This window comes from Aethalodelphis obliquidens, unplaced genomic scaffold (assembly GCF_003676395.1).
Source record: "Aethalodelphis obliquidens isolate GAN/ISIS:26980383/991018 unplaced genomic scaffold, ASM367639v1 scaffold36, whole genome shotgun sequence".
In the NCBI taxonomy this organism is placed as follows: Eukaryota; Metazoa; Chordata; class Mammalia; order Artiodactyla; family Delphinidae; genus Aethalodelphis; species Aethalodelphis obliquidens.
In genome coordinates, this window is record NW_020837980.1 from 13,642,971 (window position 1) to 13,665,163 (window position 22,193).

At 37.2% G+C, this 22,193-nt stretch overlaps 1 protein-coding gene across 12 annotated transcripts in view; it reads right to left on the reverse strand.

Annotated features, from left to right (window-relative positions):
* The window catches only part of PIK3C2G (phosphatidylinositol-4-phosphate 3-kinase catalytic subunit type 2 gamma), a 369,692-nt gene that overhangs the window by 116,276 nt on the left and 231,223 nt on the right, over positions 1 to 22,193 (reverse strand). For all 12 annotated transcript variants that reach the window (XR_003437791.1, XM_027129484.1, XM_027129485.1 and 9 more), the window contains 2 exons: positions 15,708 to 15,864; positions 7,358 to 7,467 (listed from right to left, as the gene is read on the reverse strand). Coding sequence is in view for 11 of the 12 variants with exons in the window: in XM_027129484.1 (XP_026985285.1) it covers positions 7,358 to 7,467; positions 15,708 to 15,864 (267 nt within the window). In the remaining variant the exon portion in view is untranslated. The remainder of the gene's footprint in view (positions 1 to 7,357; positions 7,468 to 15,707; positions 15,865 to 22,193) is intronic.

A 22,193-nucleotide genomic window follows, 5' to 3' on the forward strand; every position in this document is an offset into this window, starting at 1 on the left:
TTCTTTCAACTAATCCAAAGACACTACAGTTAAAGAACATCTATATTATCTGAGATTATGAGTTTTGTATGTAGGACTTTTTTTTTCCATATGATTTTGTTTAGGGTCCTGGGAAGAGCACCCATTATGCAAGAAATCAATTTTGTTCTCTTTTGAACTCATCAGTTCTGCCTGTGATCCAAGAAATTCAATTAGCTTTCAATCGTTTCATCTAGGAAACAGAGTTGATGACTAGACCATGCCATTCCCTGGGATTATCGGTAGAATCAAAGGAAGTAACATATAAAAAGTTATTGTAAATAGAATAATATTATGCAAATATTATTTCAGAAAGCTTACTACCAAATAAGTAAAAAAATGAATATATATATATATATGAGCCCCAAAGGTAGTAAACTACAGATAGAGAGATACAAAGGAAAACACATGTACAGATTTATGGTTCTGTGGAAAATGACTTGTGGTAAACTCTTTTGAAATCCTCTTTCAAATCCTTTTGAAAGAGATGTTAGGGATTAAAACAAGAGGCAATTTTAGAGTTTCTTATCTTTTTCTCTTTTCATTTCACTTTTTCTCCTGCTTCATAGTTTAGAATTTGGCTTAAAAAATGAAAGATTTTGCTGTTTTCCAAGTTGAAGTTTCAAGTCTTCATAATTCATCTACAAGATCAGCAAGTCTTATGCAAATGTCATCACAGGCCCCTAACTACATACAAACAAGAATTCCAGGCCCCATGGCTTTGAATACAATAAGTAATTCCTACACTTTCTTATGGAGGCTCCTTACAAAATTTAGCCAAGTCAGAGCAAATGGAATAAAGAAACTAGGGAAATATTGATGGGCTGGTCTTACTACGTATAAGTACTATGCCAGTGAAATGACATTCCAGGCTTCTATCCTCCCCTCCCTCCAAAAGCTACCTTATTTTATTGATGTATTGTAAAAAGCTGTCATATCTGCAGTTTAAAAAACATAGTTTAAAAAGTCAATTTAGTTCAGATTAGTGCTTATAATGCAATATTTTAAAATGGGAAACTATCACAAATAAAGGAGAAATGTCACTTTAACTTTCCCTTTGAATCTGCTTTCTTCATTTAAGGAAAGTTGGACGTCATGATTGCTAGTTTCTTTAGGTTCTGTTTTTTTGTTTGTTTTTTCTTGTGAGTATTTATTTCTGTAGGTATCAACGGTTAAGCTAAGGCAAAGAAAAACTGTGACCCATATTTATGGAATTACAACAATCCATGAGATGACAATTTGCAAAGTACTAAAAAAAAGTCAAGAAACTTTAATGATAAAAGAACCCAGGGATCTGCATTCCTGTCCTATATTCTGTTTCTCAATTCTGAAGAGAAACCAGATAGAAAGCCATTGAATTACGTTTTGAGACATTTGAGCATAAAGAGTCTTGTCTCACCCTATAGCCACGAGAAATAAACAAGAAGGAATGCAGGGAAAACTGGGAATTTCTGGCATTGTGTCTGCACACTCTAGGTGGCTCAGAGACTCTGACCCCTGTCTTTGTGATGTCCAGAAGCACTCTTTCTGGATGCTATCAACATTTTCAGCAGCTTCACAGATGTACTTGTTGGGACAGTCATTGTGCCTGCTCTTCCCAATGGCCCCTCATAATTAAGACTGTTCTTTCTAAAGCTCAAAGTTCAGAGAAGACGCTCCAGGCTGTTCTTTGTGAAGGGGTGGCCCATGTTAAGAATAAGGATGGGCAACAGAATCCATGATGGCTTGGTATGAAGGACCCTGTCCAGTAGGGTCAAAGGCAACTAGTTAAGTCAATTAGACTGTCTCTCTCTGGAATTTATATTAGAGAATACTGGCCAGTAGGCAAAAAGAAGTAGAATATGATAGGTAGAGATAAGCAGAGGAGAAGGTCTTCATTTCCTTTAGAAACTGGCCAGGCCATATTGGTTTCCGGAATTTGTTAGGTTAGAGTTTGAGTCCACGTATACCCTTTTCCCCAAGTATACCAGATAGAATCTAGTTCTTGCTATCAAAATACCTCACTAATGCAAATAATTTGTTATTCTGAAGTTTGGAGTTTTGTTTTGCTTCAAGCTGTCTTCAAGCTACTCTTCTCTTTAGTTGAAGAGCAGGGGATCTTATACTTACTAAACCAAAGAATCTGCCTGGCAGGCCAAATGGAATATATGGGAATACATGGAAAATTTCTTCTCACATTTCTGGAGGAGGAAATGAGTAAAGTAAAAAGCATAATCTGCATGTGGGAGGGGAGGTAAGCCAGGAAATTTATGCTTAATGATCTGAGTCTGGTCTGTGAAATAGGTTATCTGTTTCTAAAGACAGCTAACCCAAGGTGTGAGAGTGACTGAAAATTCTGAAATAACCCATTTGGACGGCATTTTAATATATGGTTGCCTTTATTGCCTAGCAGTGGGCTCGGCAGAGATATTACATGAGAATATCAATTTGCAGGGACTGAGTCATGATACTTTCTTGACTCTATTCAACAGAACGCAGCTGCAAGGGGAGTAAAAAAAGTAAGGGAAGCAGAGAGAGGAGTTGGCAATGATGTGAAAAACCTTTGTGTCCAGTAAACCAATTTTATTTTCATTTTTCTCTAAATGCCATTCATTATAATATAATTTTTAATGCCATGCAGAGTACAGCATCCTCTGAAACTCTTATGATCAGCTCTTAACCCAGAATGTGAACACCCAAGAGTGAAGTAAGATCCTGTATTGTTCATAAATAGAGGACTTCCTCAGAGAGGCAGGAAAAGCCATTTCTTTCTTTCAAGTCTCAAACAGGGTCAAGAGGGGCAGCCTCTTAATGCTAATGCTGTGGTCAGGACTAGGGCACTTAAGGTATCCATCCACACATGCTGTGTCTCAGATGGCTTAGTCATTCATGACCCAGATCTGTGAGCTTAGTGGCAGTGGTGGGAGTAGGTGGATTTTCATCTTATTTTTATCTGTATCTTAGTAGTATCCGAATAAAAAGTGGCATGAAACACTTTTAGCTTTTCAGAACAAAGAGAACAGGGTATTTAAATATACAGGGCCTCTCAAAAGTATATCTGAGTTAATGACACTCATTGAAGCACCAAGACCAACACTGGATCCATTAATGAACTTGATTTCTTTTTGGTAAATTATGTGCACTGACATCTACACTTCAAGTTTTTCCTTAAGTTTTGATATCCATATAATGTCAGAGAACATAGCTTAAGGTAACAGTATTATTTACACAGAAAAGTAAACAAGTGCACATAATTTTTAAGGCTTCCTTATTATTTTAAATTCAGCAGCTTACTTTTATAAATTCACTCTATACATTGTTTAAGTATTAACAAAAGAAATATTGCATAATTTTCTTTAGCATTTTAAATATCTAAATAACAGAGAGTTTAAGTAACTTTTTTAAATTGTAAAGAATCACAGTCACATTCCACTGAGGCTTCTTGAACCTTGATAATAGGTTCTTCAAAGTGCTAGATGGAATGTGTGATAGAAAAGATCCTCAACATTTGATCTACATATGCTGACCAAGGAACTTAGAGAAGAGTTGAAAAGGAAATCTCAAAACATATTAAATCATATCTAAAAAATACAGGTACATAATTGAGATTTTAGGATAAAAGATACTACTGAGACAGGCTCTTGGAAATAAATGGTAGGGTGAGTCTCATGGGAGATTTCTCTGAGAAGAAAAGTGGAAAACAATATAGAGAGGTTCAAGGCACCTGGTAATGGGCCAAAACAGAAAAAAGGAAGAGGGTGACGGTCTTGGCATCATTAATCAAATTATCCCATGGGGGTCTCCCAGGGCAGTCGTTATAGCAGATCCTGAACCAAACACCCAGGGGACACTTGGTGGTAGCACAGAGATAATAGTTCTGGGAAGGGACTCTGTCCACCAAGGCTCGGGATATTCAGGAATGAGGATTAGTGCCCAAGGAAGGTTATAGGGTCACCTTGGTGAAATTGCAGCCAACATGGGCTCTGAGGAACCTTGAGAAAACTGTGGTCTGAATTATGAAGCAGCACGTCCCCGGAAGCCTGCATATGGGAGGGGTGGATTTGAGCACACAGGGTAGAATTTAAGACCCCACACTCTGGAGCATGACTCCTGGATTCGAATTGTGGCTTTGTCTCCTGCCGGTTGTATCCTCTGGCAAATCATTTTATTTCTCTGGGGTCTCAATTTCCTAATCTAAAAATGTAGATAAAAGTGATACTATCTTATAGACTTGTTATGATGATTAAATAAGTTACTGTATGAAAAGTACTTAGAGTAAGGCTTGAAATATAAGAAGCGCTGTATTAAATGTTAGCCATTGTTATATGACTTCTATACACTTAAATGTTTCATGTTTAGATTGTATTTTCTGTTAAATTAAACTTTTAAATATATTTTAAGGGACTAGAACTTGTTTCACATTCAGATACTTTTGGACTTTTGGAAGTGGGGAAGTGGGAATATGTCCCCTGCTTTACTTGGGACATACTGATATAAGCAACAAGCATATTTACTTAGGTGATATACTACACAGTATGTAATTCAGTAATAAATGAAGCATATCATGAAATAATACATGTTCTGTAGAATTAAGAAGAAAAGAGTAGTTGGTAACAGAATAATCTGAGAAGATTTTGTGGACGAGGTCCAGAGTTTCAAGGGATGGGTAGGACTGAAAGTTAGATCAGATCCCCCCCTCTATTCTAGTAATTTTATGATTCTTAGGGAGCGTTTTTGATGAGGCTATGCATGTGAGTTAAATAGACAAAGCAGGAATGAATGTATATTGACAACGTGATCTACCCTGACAAGAATTCATCTGGGAATAATAGAGGTGGTGTGGATGAACCTTGATAAAGACAATCATATTTATAAGGTCCTCAAAAGTAAGAGGTAAGAAATGGCAAGTCGAAGACAATTATTGAAGAGAAATGACGTGCCCTAGTTTAGATGACTAGATGCCTTTTAAGTCTGCCATGGAGAACAAGTTATTTACCATAAAGTTGTAGAAAGAAGTTTAATTAACAGAACATACTACATAATATCTGAAAGTAAGAAAATTAGCCTGGCAGAGATATGCAGGCAGAATAATGAGGTCTAGCTCACTGCTAGGAAGTTACTGGCTTCAGATCTACTTCCCGTATTAGTTCACATCCTCTTGAACAGGAAGGGAAGCATGAGTCGACAGAGGCAAGCTCACCCATCTCTAAGATTCTGCCCCTTACAGATCGGAGTGTGTCAGATGAAGTTGGAGGATGTGGAGGGATGGGACTCTGGCAGACAAATAAAGCCTATTTACCTTTTTCCTGTGGCCGTGGCCTGAAAGAGCTTTTTTCATCCAATATAGTTTTTTCCTTTGTTTTAAATTATAGGAGGGATAATTTGTGAACTGCAGCACTATAACTGCTTTGTCCAAGCAATGACATATCAAACACAGGTTGCAGCCCAATCATGTTTTCAACCTCCATCTTTCCTGGCCCTCTCTATGCTCCTCCCCTATCTCCCCACCCTGTCTCAATGACATGTCAATAATTGTGCCTGCCTTACTGCTGCCCACTTTAAAGAAAGGCACCCTGGTCAGACCCTGATGGGATAGCCTGAGGGGACTATTTTTGGTACCATGTTAACCCAGCCACCTCGGGTATAGTTAACTGGACAAGGGATGACAGCTAGACTGGAAGGCTAATTCCTACTCATGAGATCCCCAGAGCTCTCTTGAACTCCGAAGGACCTTCCAGGCTCTGTGAGAGATGTCCTTCTGCTTTTCCTGAGGTAGGCTGTCAGCCCTTCCTTGGGATTTCTCATGCAAGTCCCTTGTCCCCATTAGTTGAGGCAACTTGAGAGTCCCTCATCCTTGAAACCAAGGATCTGAAACACCTCTGCCAGCCTTCAAGCGAGTGTCTTTGGCCACAGACAGTTGTCAACTAATATTTGTAGTTTTCTAAGTGGATATAAACAAAAGCTTCTTTCAGAGGTAACTTTACTAGTAAAGGGCATTTTCAGGACTCAAAAAACCTACCAGACTCACCAAAAGAATTTCTAATGGTAGAATTTCAGAAGCAAACCAGATAGCAGGAAGGAATATTTTTGGCAGGGGCTCTGCCTGGATTTCCTTAATCATATATACTTTCCAATGGTAAACGTTGAAAAAACCCTACAGCATGGGATCAAAGTCTTAGCTTTGGGCCCTAGTCCTAGCTCTATTTCTTACTACTTCTTTTAATTGTGGGCAAGCCTCTTACTTCTTTGGATCTCGGTTTTCTAGTTTGCATATTTACTGTCAGAATAAATTTACTATAAGGGCTCTTCCAGCTCTAATATTCTGTGATTCTGTCATATTGCTTCTACTCAACCACAAGAGCAGCCTATACATTCAAGTTCATGAAACAGAGATTCCTTGCAAAAGTGGAATTCTCCAAGTGTTTAGGACATGCATCCCCATGAACTCCCCTGACACCCCTGGAATGGAGAGAGATTCTGCACTATACATTCTGGAAAAAGGAGAGAAAAGTAATACCTGTGTGGGAACTATAAGTACTGTTTTTTTCAAAAGGACAGAGCATATATCTATTAAAAAATATAATTTGTGTTTCCAAATTTCCAGTTGAAAATATTAGAAAAATTAAAAATTAGACTCAAATAAGTTTCAATATCAATAAATTATAGGAAAGAGCACTGTATTTCTCTACTTAAAATATTTACTAGGATAATAATTACAGCTAACATTTATTGAGCACCTAAAATTTGCTAGCAATTATGTTATCCATTCAAAAACTGAAGTTCAAAAGAATCTTATATTATAAAATGCACCACCCTTCTGACAATAATTTTGAGTCTAACCGACCATCACTGTGCTGTGCCCAGACTCTGAACTTGATGTACGCTAGTGTTGCCCCAGACTTGCTTAATAAAAACTGTATTAAAAATAGAAGATAGTCACCAAATATTCCAATATTTCTATCATCATAGAGATGAAATTAGTGAGAATTTCAGAAACAAAAGTGAAATTAGTGAGTCCATATCTCATCATAAATCTCTTTTTTCCAAATTGTTTTTCTGGACATAGTTCAAGTAGAACAACCAATTTATTTATGTCAGCTCTTGCTCTTTTCAATGACCTCTTATTGAGTAATGTATTATATGAAGAGGCTGGTTAGCAAACAATAGCTTGCTACAGAAACACTGACTCAGGCCTTCTGCTAGACATTCACATTGCTCCTTTTCTCTCCCTTGGGAAAAAGACACAAACTTGTTGTAGAAATGACAGCTTCATACCAATGACTGTTCACCCTAAAATCACCTCAAATGTGAAACATGTGTCTGTATTCATGCATACTCACACATTCACTGCTAATCTTACTTGGTAAAATGACTTGTCGCTTCCAGGTCTGTGTCTTGTGGACGAAGGTTATTATACACATATTTCAGGTCTTGGATTCCACTTAGCTCAGGCAATCCTGCATGTAGCATCTTAGCAACACAAGCAAACACACAAACAAAACAAGATAAATAAAACAGAAACAAAAAACCTCAGAATAAATGTAAATCAAATCTCCATCTTGTCTTCTTATTGAAGAGACATATTCAGCATGGGAAAATAGAAGTAATAAGAGCTCTAATGTCAGAATTTCTGGACCCATCATTTAAAATCTAAATGATCTTGAAAAAGTCTCTTAACCTGTTTGCACCTCTATTTTCACATTTTTAAAGTGGATATAAAAATATCCAAAAAAAAAAATCCAACATGTTCTGGGAGAATCAAATGCTAATGACTAAGAAAGAGCTCTATACATATACATTATAACACAAAAATTATATCACAATACCTATTTTCAAGAAGAAAAACTTAATGCCCTAAAATCTGTAAGTGAAGTGTCCAGGTCAAATGGTGTGTAAAGACAGAGAATAAAACTCATCTTTCTGGTTCTTAATCTTAGGCGCCATTCCTTTGCTTTTTATTCTTATGTTCTTTCATGACTCTATGACTCATACTACAAGAACACAATTTTCCCTAGTTAAGCGGTGACTGAATTTACTAAAAGTTATTAAAACAATGAAACAATTAAAGATTAAATTGTACAAAGGCTCAGGTATTTTTTCTGCCAAACTTTGGAAAAATACTTCGCTTAAATTACAGTGTAGATTGAAGGGATAACATTCTCTTTAGTGATAGGCAAACATCTTAGGAAAAAAATAGATCTTTCTGATATAAATTTGAACTCTGAGAAAAAAAAGAAGAATATCATCAGCGTATCTCATGACTAAAATAAATTATTTCCTACTCTGGGAACAGAGGCACTTTTACAGCAGTGGGAAGTTAAGAACAATGCTGTTGATAGTAAAAATAATAGATAAACTGAGAATACAGCAATGGAGGATGGGTGAAGTTGTGATTGACTTAATGAAGTTCAAGTGAGAAAAATGGATTTGAAACTGTTTTCCTTTCCTACTCTTCCCACCCAGGCTGAGGGGATAGCATATATAGGTGGACAGAGGAGAGCAAGATACCTTCCATTTGTTTGCAGAAGAGATCCAGGATAGCTTTCTGGAACATTGGGTATCCTGTGGGTGAGCGACAAGAGATGGGGCCGAAAAGACAAGTAGTGCAGGATGTTTTAGCAATCGGAAAGGTTTTGTACTTTGTCCCAATGGCAAGGAAAGTTCTTTTAGTGTTTTAAAATGAGCATTAAAAGAATGAATTGTGTTCGAGAAAGATCATCATGTTTATATGTGAAAAACAGATGAAAGTGCAGTCAAATAAGAGGCTGGACTAGTAGACTGTTTAGGAATGATGAAAAGTTATTAGATTTTAAATGTACGTAGGAAGTAGAATTGAGAAAACTGGGTGATTGGATATATTTGGAGGGCTGGGTGGGGTCTAAAGCATGAATATAGATTTGGGAGTCATTAGCACACAGATAGTAATTGAAACCATGGGAATGGATTAGGTAGTCCTGGGAAGTTGTCAGCTGTCTTTCCTCATGGATGTCTTTCCAATGGATGATATCAGATTCATGATATCTAAATTTGAGCAAATTTTCTTCTCCCATAAACTCTTCCTCCATTTTCCTGTTTCATATTTCATCGTCATCATTGTCCAAATAACAAGAAATTCATATCTTCTTTGATTCTCTTTTTCTTGATTCCCAATGTCAATCACTTAATTCTATAAAAACCCTCTCAACAGTCTCATGTATTCATTCCCTTTTCCACTGCAATTATTGTCCTAGTTCAGCTTCTCATCTTCATTTGCTTAGATAACTTGAATAGCCCTTTTCTAGTTATTCAATTGCTACCTCTCTAATTACATAATTTCTGAGTTATCTGTCTAAAATCCAAGCTAGATGATGGTACTCCCTTCATCAAAAACAAAGAAACTTCTAGGTTCTCAGGTGACTATATATAAAAGTCCAAAATGTTCATTCTGTTCTAAATACCTTTCTTAATCTACCTGCGATCTATCACTTCAACCTCACCATCTACATAGGTCTCCATCTGTGCCACAGCCTGGGTGCACCTGATTCCCCCCATTTCCCACACATGTCATGCCCACCCTCTTTAAGCCTCCACAGACACATACTTTTCTTTCAGCCAGGATCCCTTTCCTCTCCTTCCTTGTCTATTGAAATTCTTTTTGAAGGCTCATCTCAAATACATCTTCCTCCTTGAAAGCACCACAGATCCTCTTGATAAGATTTTATAACTTGCTTTCTTTGTACAGTAATCCTATTTTGGTTACATGTCTTTCATAGTATTTATTTCTGCCTAGCTTTAACTACATTTTGTCATGTGTATGTTTGTCACATTAGATTTTAAGTTCTTTGAGAACAAAAATTAGGTTTTTATTCCATGTTGAATTGTCTAAATTGTTAATGTGGTGCTTTGTAAGTAGTTAGAACTTAATGAATGTCTGTGAAATAATGAATGCATGAGTGCATGAATGAAAATATATCTGTCAGGCATTTAAAACCTATAGATAGCAAGTTCAACCCCAACTAATAAACTTAAAATCAACCATAGGGAGATACATTGCCAACAGCAACTAGAGTCTAGATTAGGTTTTATCTTATCAGTTCTGTACTTAGAGTTCTAGAGACATGTGTGTATTTATTGTGGCAGTTTCCCCCGTTATCACACTATGACTGTCCATTTACTATGAACAAGCTTCTTCCCTAGATATGAATTGCTTTCTAGTTTCTCTGGATATTCTGAATTCACACCTGCTCATTTAGGACTCTGTCAAACATTTCCTTGGGAAGTAGACCCTATACTTATCCCTTCCTACACACACACACACACACACACACACACACACACACACACACACACTACACACCAGGTGCCAAGTGCAGATGGCTTCAAACCCAAGTTCTCTCCCTTTCATGTGGCTGATTAAAGGTAACAAGTGCTAACTTTGCCCCTGTTGATGTGTTTCATTCCTTAGAGAGGAGGCTTTGAGTGATGTGACTCGGCACATCAGAGTATGGATGGCCTCATACCTGGTCCACTTAGTCAGGTCTGTTCACTGACCCACAGAGATGTGGTTCAAGTGCCTCCCTGGCTTAGATTACATGGGTTATAACTTTAATTGGGGCAATAAGAAAGGGAAAGCGTGGCTAGTACAGATAATAAACAGATACGTTCTTTTTTAAAGGATAGGAACATTAATTTTTTTTTTTTACTTCTGCTTTTCCCCTACTAAGTCCAAATCTATTTTGATAGTTATGCTTAGGGAAGCAGACACTCTTTGCCACCACGTAGAGAAGTTAGAAAGATTTCTGCTGGGAAATATCTGATATAAAAATGGGTGTGATAAACATTTTAAACTGGGTGAATGGTCCCTATGTTCTTTGGGAGCCTTCCATAATAATTTCTATTGATTTTTTAATAAGAGAAAAGCTGATGAAATACAGGCTTTTATGTTAGTGAATTCAGCTAGCAACATTCTTTGTTCTCTACAGATGTTTTGGTTTTAAGCAAGATGGGAATTTCATGGATTATTTTCCCCAGCTTTTCCCAGGAGTAAACAAAAAGGACTGTGAATATGTGGAAACATGCTGCTCTCAACCAAGGCTGAACAATTAACTCCATAGCAGACTCACCAAACACTTGTGGCTCATAATCCTTTGTTAGTGACCATTCATGGAAGGTAGAATTTATGACCCATATCAAGTATTTCTCAAGTTGTAACTAGGTTATGGCACAGTAGATTAACTTCTTTTTAAGTAAGTTAACACAAAAAAAGTTAGTTTGAGAATTGAGGGAAATATAGATTTCCCACATAGGTAGAAAATAATCTTTTGTAAATTTAAATTTGGTTTTTATTTTATAAGAAGCTCTACCAGAGAAGGTGTGGTCTTGAAACCTTTACTGATGCTTTGGTTACCTACAGAATCCCATAGGAAAAAAATGTGAAGAGAAGAGAATCAAGAGGTAAATAACCAGAAAGAGAGATAATAACACACTGCTGTTTTACATATATTTATTCACTGGTCTAATTGGTCCACATTGCTGCTTATCTCTGTTTCAACTTCTGTAAAAGCTTAAATCTAAGATTGTAAGATTAATCTGAATTAGTACCCTTCACTGCCAAAATTTCTTCATTAGCCTAAAAGTCATGCTTGAATAATTAAAACATAGGGAAATTTTTTGCAAACACTATATACCAGAAACCTTCAGCATCTGATTTTAATATTACTTTATAAGAAATTATTTAAATACTTGATTAAAATACCATATATCTACTTCTTTTAAATGAAATAACGTCATACAAACTCTTTAATGACTATTTAATACATTATGACTCACATGCTAGAAGTTTTCTTTTTAGGTAGGTAGAAACATTTATTAAACAAAAGATAAAAGCCCACCAATAGCTTTTAGAATCAATTTTTTCCCAAAAAGCTGTCTTTCACATTATTTTAACATGCTTACTTGTCATTCAGCATAATTTTACTGTCACCTGAGAAAGGGTATGAAACGATATTTTTGCTTTTCTGCTTCGAGTTTATTTTTGAAACGTCTGTCACTGGTTGAAGTTGTTAGAATATGGTACTTACTCCTAGTATGCAGTTATTTATAGCATTTTAGACATTTAGAAATGCTGGATACCTCATCTGCCTGTGTACATGAATTTTACCTTTCTTATTAAATTAAAAATTTTAAGACCGACTGGGTCTCATATGTTAATGTATCCTCCACAGCTTCTGGCACATATTAAGTACTCAAGAGCTCATGGATTCATGAGTTAGACGCTGCTACAGCCCAAAAGGATATTAGAGTTGATAACCACTTGGATATTTATTATGAAATGGAGTCAAGGTCATGGACTCAGTCTTTGTAGGCTTTTACCCTTGTTATGAATGCAGATTATGAACTATAAACCATCTCATAATTGCAATATGACCTAATAGAATTGGGAGATAGAATGAAATTCTACCAATATGAATCACTGGCTGTTACTGGAAAGCCAACTTGAAGACTCTGGAGATGGGCAGGACCTTATATATTCAGTTTACATGTGAAGTGACCACAGTGTCTTTCTAAATGAAGGACTACATGTATATAGTATATTTAGAAATCCATATTTTTCAAGACAGAGAGGAAAGAAGGTGCGGATGTTGTTTGAAAACTGAAACAAGGAACAAAATCAAATCTTTACTGCAACAAGGTCAACATTTATTTAGCACTACCCAATAAAACTTCTCTGCTATGATGGAAATGTTTTATATCTGTGCTGTCCAATATGGTACCATGAGCCAGATGTGGCTATTGAGCACTTGAAATGTGGCTAGTGAGACTTAGAAGCTGAATTTTAAATTTTATTCAATGTTAATTAACTTAAATTTAAATAACCAAGTGATTCGGGGATACTGTATGGACAGTGCTGTTATAGGTTAACAAGGATCGAGTATAATAAATTAATTGGATTCTACTATGTGACAGGTACTGTGCTAAGTGTTTATATTAATTATCTAATAGGGTTATTATGAAATGTAAATCAGTTAATACACATAAAGCACTTAGCATAATGCTCATGCACAGGATTCACTATTAGGTCATTTATCAGTCCTACAAGGCAGATGCTATTACCTTCAGTTAATAGACGAGGAAACATGAGTCCTACTGGAGTTAAGTAACATACCTGAGGAATGTAGCTAGTATAATGCCAAGCTAGAATTCAAACCCAGGAAGGCCCTGCACCAAGTCTGTGCCCTTAACAGCATCTAGTAGAATTGTCATCTGAAGGCTCTAAACCAGTTATTTTTGATGACTTTATTGACTCCAAACACCATGCTGATTCAAAAAAGATGTATTTCTCTACTACAATTTGCTGCAATTACTAGTGTATGTATGTGTCCAAAGGAACCACCACATTTTTCTCCCAGTAGATATGTCTATTAGATCCTTCTCCTCTCACCCTGACTATCTGGTCTGTCCACTGGACAGTGGAAGGAAACATTAAAAAGTCCCCTGTTGTATGGTCACATTATCTTTAATAAAGGAGGCAAGAATATACAATGGAGAAAAGACAGCCTATTCAATAAGTGGTGCTGGGAAAACTGGACAGGTACATGTAAAAGTATGAACTTAGAACACTCCCTAACACCATACACAAAAATAAACTCAAAATGGATTAAAGACCTAAATGTAAGGCCAGAAACTATCAAACTCTTGGAGGGAAACATAGGGAGAACACTCTATGACATAAATCACAGCAAGATCCTTTTTGACCCACCTCCTACAGAAATGGAAATAAAAACAAAAATAAACAAATGGGACCTAATGAAACTTCAAAGATTTTGCACAGCAAAGGAAACCATAAACAAGACCAAAAGACAACCCTCAGAATGGGAGAAAATATTTGCAAATGAAGCAACTGACAAAGGATTAATCTCCAAAATTTACAAGCAGCTCAATATCAAAAAAACAAACAACCCAATCCAAAAATGGGCAGAAGACCTAAATAGACACTTCTCCAAAGAAGATATACAGAGTGCCAAAAAACACATGAAAGAATGCTCAACATCATTAATCATTAGAGAAATGCAAATCAAAACTACAATGAGATATCATCTCACACCAGTCAGAATGGCCATCATCAAAAAATCTAGAAACAATAAATGCTGGAGAGGGTGTGGAGAAAAGGGAACACTCTTGCACTGTGGGTGGAAATGTAAATTGATACAGCCACTATGGAGAACAGTATGGAGGTTCCTTAAAAAACTAAAAATAGAACTACCATACGACCCAGCAATCCCACTACTGGGCATATACCCTTAGAAAACCAGAACTCACAAAGAGTCATGGGGCTTCCCTGGTGGCGCAGTGGTTGAGAGTCCACCTGCCGATGCAGGGGACACGGATTCGTGCCCCGGTCCGGGAAGATCCCACATGCCGCGGAGCGGCTGATCCCGTGAGCCATGGCCGCTGAGCCTGCGCGTCCGGAGCCTGTGCTCCGCAACGGGAGAGGCCACAGCAGTGAGAGGCCCACGTACCGCAAAAAAAAAAAAAAAAAGAGTCGTGTACCAAAATGTTCATTGCAGCTCTATTTACAATAGCCAGGACATGGAAGCAACCTAAGTGTCCATCAACAGATGAATGGATAAAGAAGATGTAGCACATATATACAATGGAATATTACTCAGCCATAAAAAGAAACGAAATTGAGTTATTTGTAGTGAGGTGGATGGACCTAGAGTCTGTCATACAGAGTGAAGTAAGTCAGAAAGAGAAAAACAAATACCGTATGCTAACACATATGTATGGAATCTAAGAAAAAAGAAAAAGAGTCATGAAGAACCTAGGGGCAAGACAGGAATAAAGACACAGACCTACTAGAGAATGGATTTGAGGATATGGGGAGGGGGAAGGGTAAGCTGTGACAAAGTGGCACGGACATATATACACTACCAAACGTAAAATAGATAGCTAGTGGGAAGCAGCCGCATAGCACAGGGAGATCAACTCGGCGCTTTGTGACCATCTAGAGGGATGGGATAAGGAGGGTGGGAGGGAGGGAGACGCAAGAGGGAAGAGATATGGGAACATATGTATATGTATAACTGATTCACTTTGTTATAAAGCAGAAACTAACACACCATTGTACAGCAATTATACTCCAATAAAGATGCTAAAAAAAAAAAATTCCCCTGTTGGTCAACAGAGAGTACCCAGGACCATGACTCAGTAGACTCAATGTAGTAAATGTACCACCCTCGAGTCAAGTTGCTAGGAAGTCACCTTACATTTTTGGCTCTCAGTTTCTTAATCTGGAAAATAAGCAAGTGATCAAAGGCAGAGATTGGGAGGGAAACCAGAAAAAATCCTTGCTTGTTCTACATCATTGGGTTGCCATAATGTGAAAATGAGACAGTATTTTAAAAATACTTTTGAAAAAATTCTAAAGCACAGTACAATTGGTATAATATTCTAAATTACTGTCCTTGACCTTTAATCAAAGTACTGAGATAACCCCTGAATACATCAATATTATTGTGAAGAGAAAGGTTTGAGACAATAACTGTGAACAAATGTTATGAATTATTAAGAAATGTATTTATAAGCTGTACCATGGTGCTTTTAGTTTGTTCATTCCATTCTGTTTTGAATAGCTCTTTGGGGAACTCCAAGCCATTAGGAAAGATAGACTACTGAAAGAGAGCCATAAAAGAAGCTTATTATTTCTGTTATTTCCCCAAGGGACTTACCATTTCTAGCAGGTTTAAGAGCAGGCGGCTGTGTCTTCTGACAATATTATAAGCTCGACAGCAAAGCTCCACAAAATCTTGGAAATGCTGTGGGTTTTTCCCACCCTCTGTAATAAAGTACTCCATCTCTGAAGTAAAAATAAAAGGGGCTCTGTCCCTATAAACCAAAAAACAACACCAACCATAAGCAGGAAGAGAAATGGTTTGAAGGGTTATATTAGGCAGTGACAACAACTTATTTCCATTTGAAATTTTTTGTTATATTCTAATGCATGAACCTCCTTCATTGTAGGACAGCTGGAGAAACTTGCTAACTGTAGACTTTGAATAATGTAGCTGAACTGCAACAGAGAAGGAAGGGTAAGTTATTTTACAAAGTTGACCTATATTGGCTTAAATAGTTAATTCCAAGTTATATTTGATGTGAATATTATTCATTAAAATTAATTTAAGGCCAAATTAATAATTAAGGTGATTTTACAGAAAGTATATTTACTGCTAAATTTTTAAATGATAGAACAGATCATTTATTTAACCTCATGGTGCTTTTTTTTTTTTTTTTAAAAAACCTTTCTCTTTCCCTTAGATGGTATACTGACCCTTTAGGTAAAAAGTTTCAGGCAAAAGCTAAGATATAGTGGGCCAACATCAGTCCCGGGATCCCCCTTTTGGGCCCCACAGCCAGCCACCACTGGGACCCTGTCCTGCCCACCAGTGGGTTGGCAGCCTCCTCTTGAGCCAGAGCTGGACAGCCAACCAGATGCGGGCCAGCCCTGACTACCTGTGCACCCACAGTAGTCTGCCTCATCACAACAGAAGGGCCCACTCAGCCCACATAAAGGGCACCCCTAGAGCATACAGCTCTGCCGACCAGAGGGTAGTGTGCTGTTGGGCCCCATAGGACATCTCCTACATAAGGCCATTTCTCCAAGGTCAGGAAACATAACTGACTTGCCTAATACTTAGAAATAAACAGAGAATTAGGCAAAATGAGGAGACAAAGAAATATGTTCCAAAGAAGGAACAAAACCCCAGAAGAACTTTGGAAGTGGAGATAAGCAATCTATCCCATAAAGAGTTCAAGGTAGATTGTACAAATGCTCAACAAATTGGGGAGCATTATTTACAATAGCCCAGATATGGAAGCAACCTAAGTGTCTATCGATAGATGAATGGATAAAGAAGACGTGGTGTATATATAACGGAATATTATTCAACCATAAAAAATAATGAAATCTTTCCATTTGCAACAACATGGATGGACCTAGAGGATATTACACTAAATGAAATGTATCAGACAGAGAGAGACATATATACCACATGGTTTCACTCACATGTAGCATTTAAAAAACAAAACAAACAAACATAGCAAAACAGAAACAGACTCAGAGAACAAAGTGGTGGTTGCCAGAGGGGAGGGAGGTGGGGGGATTAGTGAAATAGGTGAGGGAAATTAAGAGTTACAAACTTCTTGTTATAAAATAAATAACTCACAGGGATGTAATGTATAGCATAGAGAATACAGTCAATAATATTGTAATAATTCTGTATGGTGACAGATGGTAACTAGACTTATCATGGTGACCATTTTGTAATGTATAAAATATTGAATCACTATGTTCTACAGCTGAAACTAATTATGATGCTGTAAGTCAGTTATAGTTCCAAAAAAAAAAAGAAAAGCTAAGATATGTAATGACAGGTTCTTTCAGAAGGTAATCTGAAAAAACAGATGTTACCAACTTACTGTGATATGCTTAGTAAGGGAAAAAAGAGGTAACTATATTTCATTTCTGGAAAAACAGAAAAACAAAGGACCAGAAAGAAGGACCAGAAGATCCTGTTTTCCCTATATTTGTCAGTTTTTTCTCATGTTATTTGAAACACGAAGAGACCTGAGATGAAGTGTTAGTGCTTCTAATAGCGAGAGCAGAGAGAAGGCTGCTCACCCGCTCTGTGATGAGGTCTCCCTAACTGAATAAGAGCAAGGATGAGACAGAGTTTCATTACTGATTTGGCTAAAGGTCAACTAGAACAGCAGTCCCCAACCTTTTTGGCACCAGGGACCAGTTTCATGGAAGAGAATTTTTCCACGGACCAGGGTGGGAGGGTGTGGTGGTGGTGGGAGGGGATGGTTTTGGGATGATTCAAGTGCATTACATTTACTGTGCACTTTATTTCTATTATTATTACATTGTAATATATAATGAAATAATTATACAACTCACCATAATGCAGAATCATTGGGAGCCCTGAGTTTGCTTTCACTTGCCACTCACTGATAGGGTCTGCAAGCAATTGATTGATTATGGTCTCTGTGCAGGCAAACCTGTCTGCTAATGATAATCTGTATTTGCAGCCACTCCCCAGCGCTAGCATCACTGCCTCAGCTCCACCTCAGATCATCAGGCATTAATTCTCATAAGAAGCACGCAACCTAGATCCCTTGCATGCACAGTTCACAGTAGGGTTTGCCCTCCTATGAGAAACTAATGCCATCTCTGATCTGACAGGAGGCAGAGCTCAGGCGGTAATGAGAGCAAAATACAGATGAAGCTTTGCTCGCTCCCCCGTCGCTCACCTCCTGCTGTGCAGCCCGGCTCCTAACAGGCCACCGACTGGTACCGGTCTGTAGCCTGGGGGTGGGGACCCCTGATCTAGAAGCATTTGAAATGCGAATACAGTTTTGAGTAAAATGTTGTTAAAAACAAAGATTTTTGTTTTTTTACATCTTTATTGGAGTATAATTGCTTTACAATAGTGTGTTAGTTTTTGCTTTATAACAAAGTGAATCAGTTATACATATACATATGTTCCCATATCTCTTCCTTCTTGCGTCTCCCTCCCTCCCACCCTCCCTATCCCACCCCTCTAGGTGGTCACAAAGCACCGAGTTGATCTCCCTGTGCTGTGTGGCTGCTTCCCACTAGCTATCTATTTTAGGTTTGGTAGTGTATATATGTCCATGCCATTCTCCCACTTTGTCACAGCTTACCCTTCCCCCTCCCCATATCCTTAAGTCCATTCTCTAGTAGGTCTGCGTCTTTATTCCCGTCTTGCCCCTAGGTTCTTCATGACCTTTTCTCTTTTTTCTTAGATTCTATATATATGTGTTAGCATACGGTATTTGTTTTTCTCTTTCTGACTTACTTCACTCTGTATGACAGACTCTAGGTCCATCCACCTCACTACAAATAACTCAATTTCGTTTCTTTTTATGGCTGAGTAATATTCCATTGTATATATGTGCCACATTTTCTTTATCCATTCATCCGATTATGGACACTTAGGTTGTTTCCATCTTCTGGCTATTGTAAATAGAGCTGCAATGAACTTTTGGTACATGACTCTTTTTGAATTATGGTTTTCTCAGGGTATATGCCCAGCAGTGGGATTGCTGGGTCATATGGTAGTTCTGTTTATAGTTTTTTAAGGAACCTCCATACTGTTCTCCATAGTGGCTGTACCAATTAACATTCCCACCAGCAGTGCAAGAGTGTTCCCTTTTCTCCACACCCTCTCCAGCATTTATTGTTTCTAGATTTTTTGATGATGGCCATTCTGACCGGTGTGAGATGATATCTCATTGCAGTTTTCATTTGCATTTCTCTAATGATTAACGATGTTGAGCATTCTTTCATGTGTTTGTTGGCACTCTGTATATCTTCTTTGGAGAAATGTCTATTTAGGTCTTCTGCCCATTTTTGGATTGGTCTGTTTGTTTTTTTGTTATTGAGCTGCATGAGCTGCTTGTAAATTTTGGAGATTAATCCTTTGTCAGTTGCTTCATTTGCAAATATTTTCTCCCATTCTGAGGGTTGTCTTTTGGTCTTGTTTATGGTTTCCTTTGCTGTGCAAAAGCTTTGAAGTTTCATTAGGTTTATTTTTGTTTTTATTTCCATTTCTCTAGGAGGTGGGTCAAAAAGGATCTTCCTGTGATTTATGTCATAGAGTGTTCTGCCTACGTTTTCCTCTAAGAGTTTGATAGTTTCTGGCCTTACATTTAGGTTTTTAATCCATTTTGAGCTTATTTTTGTGTATGGTGTTAGGGAGTGTTCTAATCTCATACTTTTACATGTACCTGTCCAGTTTTCCCAATACCACTTATTGAAGAGGCTGTCCTTTCTCCACTGTATATTCCTGCCTCCTTTATCAAAGATAAGGTGACCATATGTGCATGGCTTTATCTCTGGGCCTTCTATCCTGTTCCATTGATCTATATTTCTGTTTTTGTGCCACTACCATACTGCCTTGATTACTGTAGCTCTGTAATATAGTCTGAAGTCAAGGAGCCTGATTCCTCCAGTTCCATTTTTCGTTCTCAAGATTGCTTTGGCTATTCGGGGTCTTTTGTGTTTCCATACAAATTGTGAATTTTTTTGTTCTAGTTCTGTGAAAAATGCCAGTGGTAGTTTGATAGGGATTGCATTGAATCTGTAGATTGCTTTGGGTAGTAGAGTCATTTTCACAATGTTGATTCTTCCAATCCAAGAACATGGTATATATCTCCATCTATTTGTATCATCTTTAATTTCTTTCAGCAGTGTCTTATAATTTTCTGCATACAGATCTTTTGTCTCCTTAGGTAGGTTTATTCCTAGATATTTTATTCTTTTTGTTGCAATGGTAAATGGGAGTGTTTTCTTGATTTCACTTTCAGATTTTTCATCAATAGTGTATAGGAATGCCAGAGATTTCTGTGCATTAATTTTGTATCCTGCTACTTTACCAAATTCATTGATTAGCTCTAGTAGTTTTCTGGTAGCATCTTTAGGATTCTCTATGTATAGTATCATGTGGTCTGCAAACAGTGACACCTTTACTTCTTCTTTTCCAATTTGGATTCCTTTTATTTCCTTTTTTTCTCTGATTGCTGTGGCTAAAACTTCCAAAACTATGTTGAACAAGAGTGGTGAGAGTGGGCAACCTTGTCTTGTTCCTGATCTTAGTGGAAATGCTTTCAGTTTTTCACCATTGAGGATGACGTTGGCTGTGGGTTTGTCATATATGACCTTTATTATGTTGAAGTAAGTTCCCTCTATGCCTACTTTCTGGAGGGTTTTTATCATAAATGGGTGTTGAATTTTGTCGAAAGCTTTCTCTGCATCTATTGAGATGACCATATGGTTTTTCTCCTTCAATTATTAATATGGTGTATCACATTGATTGATTTGCATATATTGAAGAATCCTTGCATTCCTGGAATAAACCCCACCTGATCATGGTGTGTGATCCTCTTTATGTGCTGTTGGATTCTGTTTGCTAGTATTTTGTTGAGGATTTTTGCATCTATGTTCATCAGTGATATTGGCCTGTAGTTTTCTTTGTGACATCCTTGTCTGGTTTTGGTATCAGGGTGATGGTGGCTTTGTAGAATGAGTTTGGGAGTATTCCTCCCTCTGCTATATTTTGGAAGAGTTTGAGAAGGATAGGTGTTAGCTGTTCTCCAAATGTTTGATAGAATTCGCCTGTGAAGCCATCTGGTCCTGGGCTTTTCTTTGTTGGAAGATTTTTAATCACAGTTTCAATTTCAATGCTTGGGATTGGTCTGTTCATATTTTCTATTTCTTCCTGATTCAGTCTTGGCAGGTTGTGCATTTCTAAGAATTTGTCCATTTCTTCCAGGTTGTCCATTTTATTGGTATAAAGTTGCTTGTAGTAATCTTTCATAATCTTTGTATTTCTGCAGTGTCAGTTTTTACTTCCCCTTTTTCATTTCTAATTGTATTGATTTGAGTTTTCTCCCTTTTTTTCTTGATGAGTTTGGCTAATGGTTTATCAATTTTGTTTATCTTCTCAAAGAACCAGCTTTTAGTTTTACTGATCTTTGCTATCATTTCCTTCATTTCTTTTTCATTTATTTCTGATCTGATTTTTATGATTTCTTTCCTTCTGCTAACTTTGGGGTTTTTTGGTTTTTCTTTCTCTAATTGCTTTAGGTGCAAGGTTAGGTTGTTTATTCGAGATGTTTCCTGTTTCTTAAGGTAGGATTGTATTGCTATAAACTTCCCTCTTAGAACTGCTTTGGCTGCATCCCATAGATTTTGGGTTGTCATGTCTCCATTGTCATTTGTTTTTAGGTTTTTAAAATTTCCTCTTTGATTTCTTCAGTGATCACTTCGTCATTAAGTAGTGTATTGTTTAGCCTCCAGGTGTTTGTATTTTTTACAGATTTTTTTCCTGTAATTGATGTCTAGTCTCATAGGGTTGTGTTTGGCAAAGATATTTGATATAATTTCAATTTTCTTAAATTTACCAAGGCTTGATTTGTGACCCAAGATATGATCTATCCTGGAGAATATTCCATGAGCACTTGAGAAAAATGTGTATTCTCTTGTTTTTAGATGGAAGGTCCTATAAATATCAATTAAGTCCATCTTGTTTAATGTATCATTTAAAACTGTGTTTCCTTATTTATTTTCATTTTGGATGATCTGTCCATTGGTGAAAGTAGGGTGCCAAAGTTCCCTACTATGATTGTGTTAT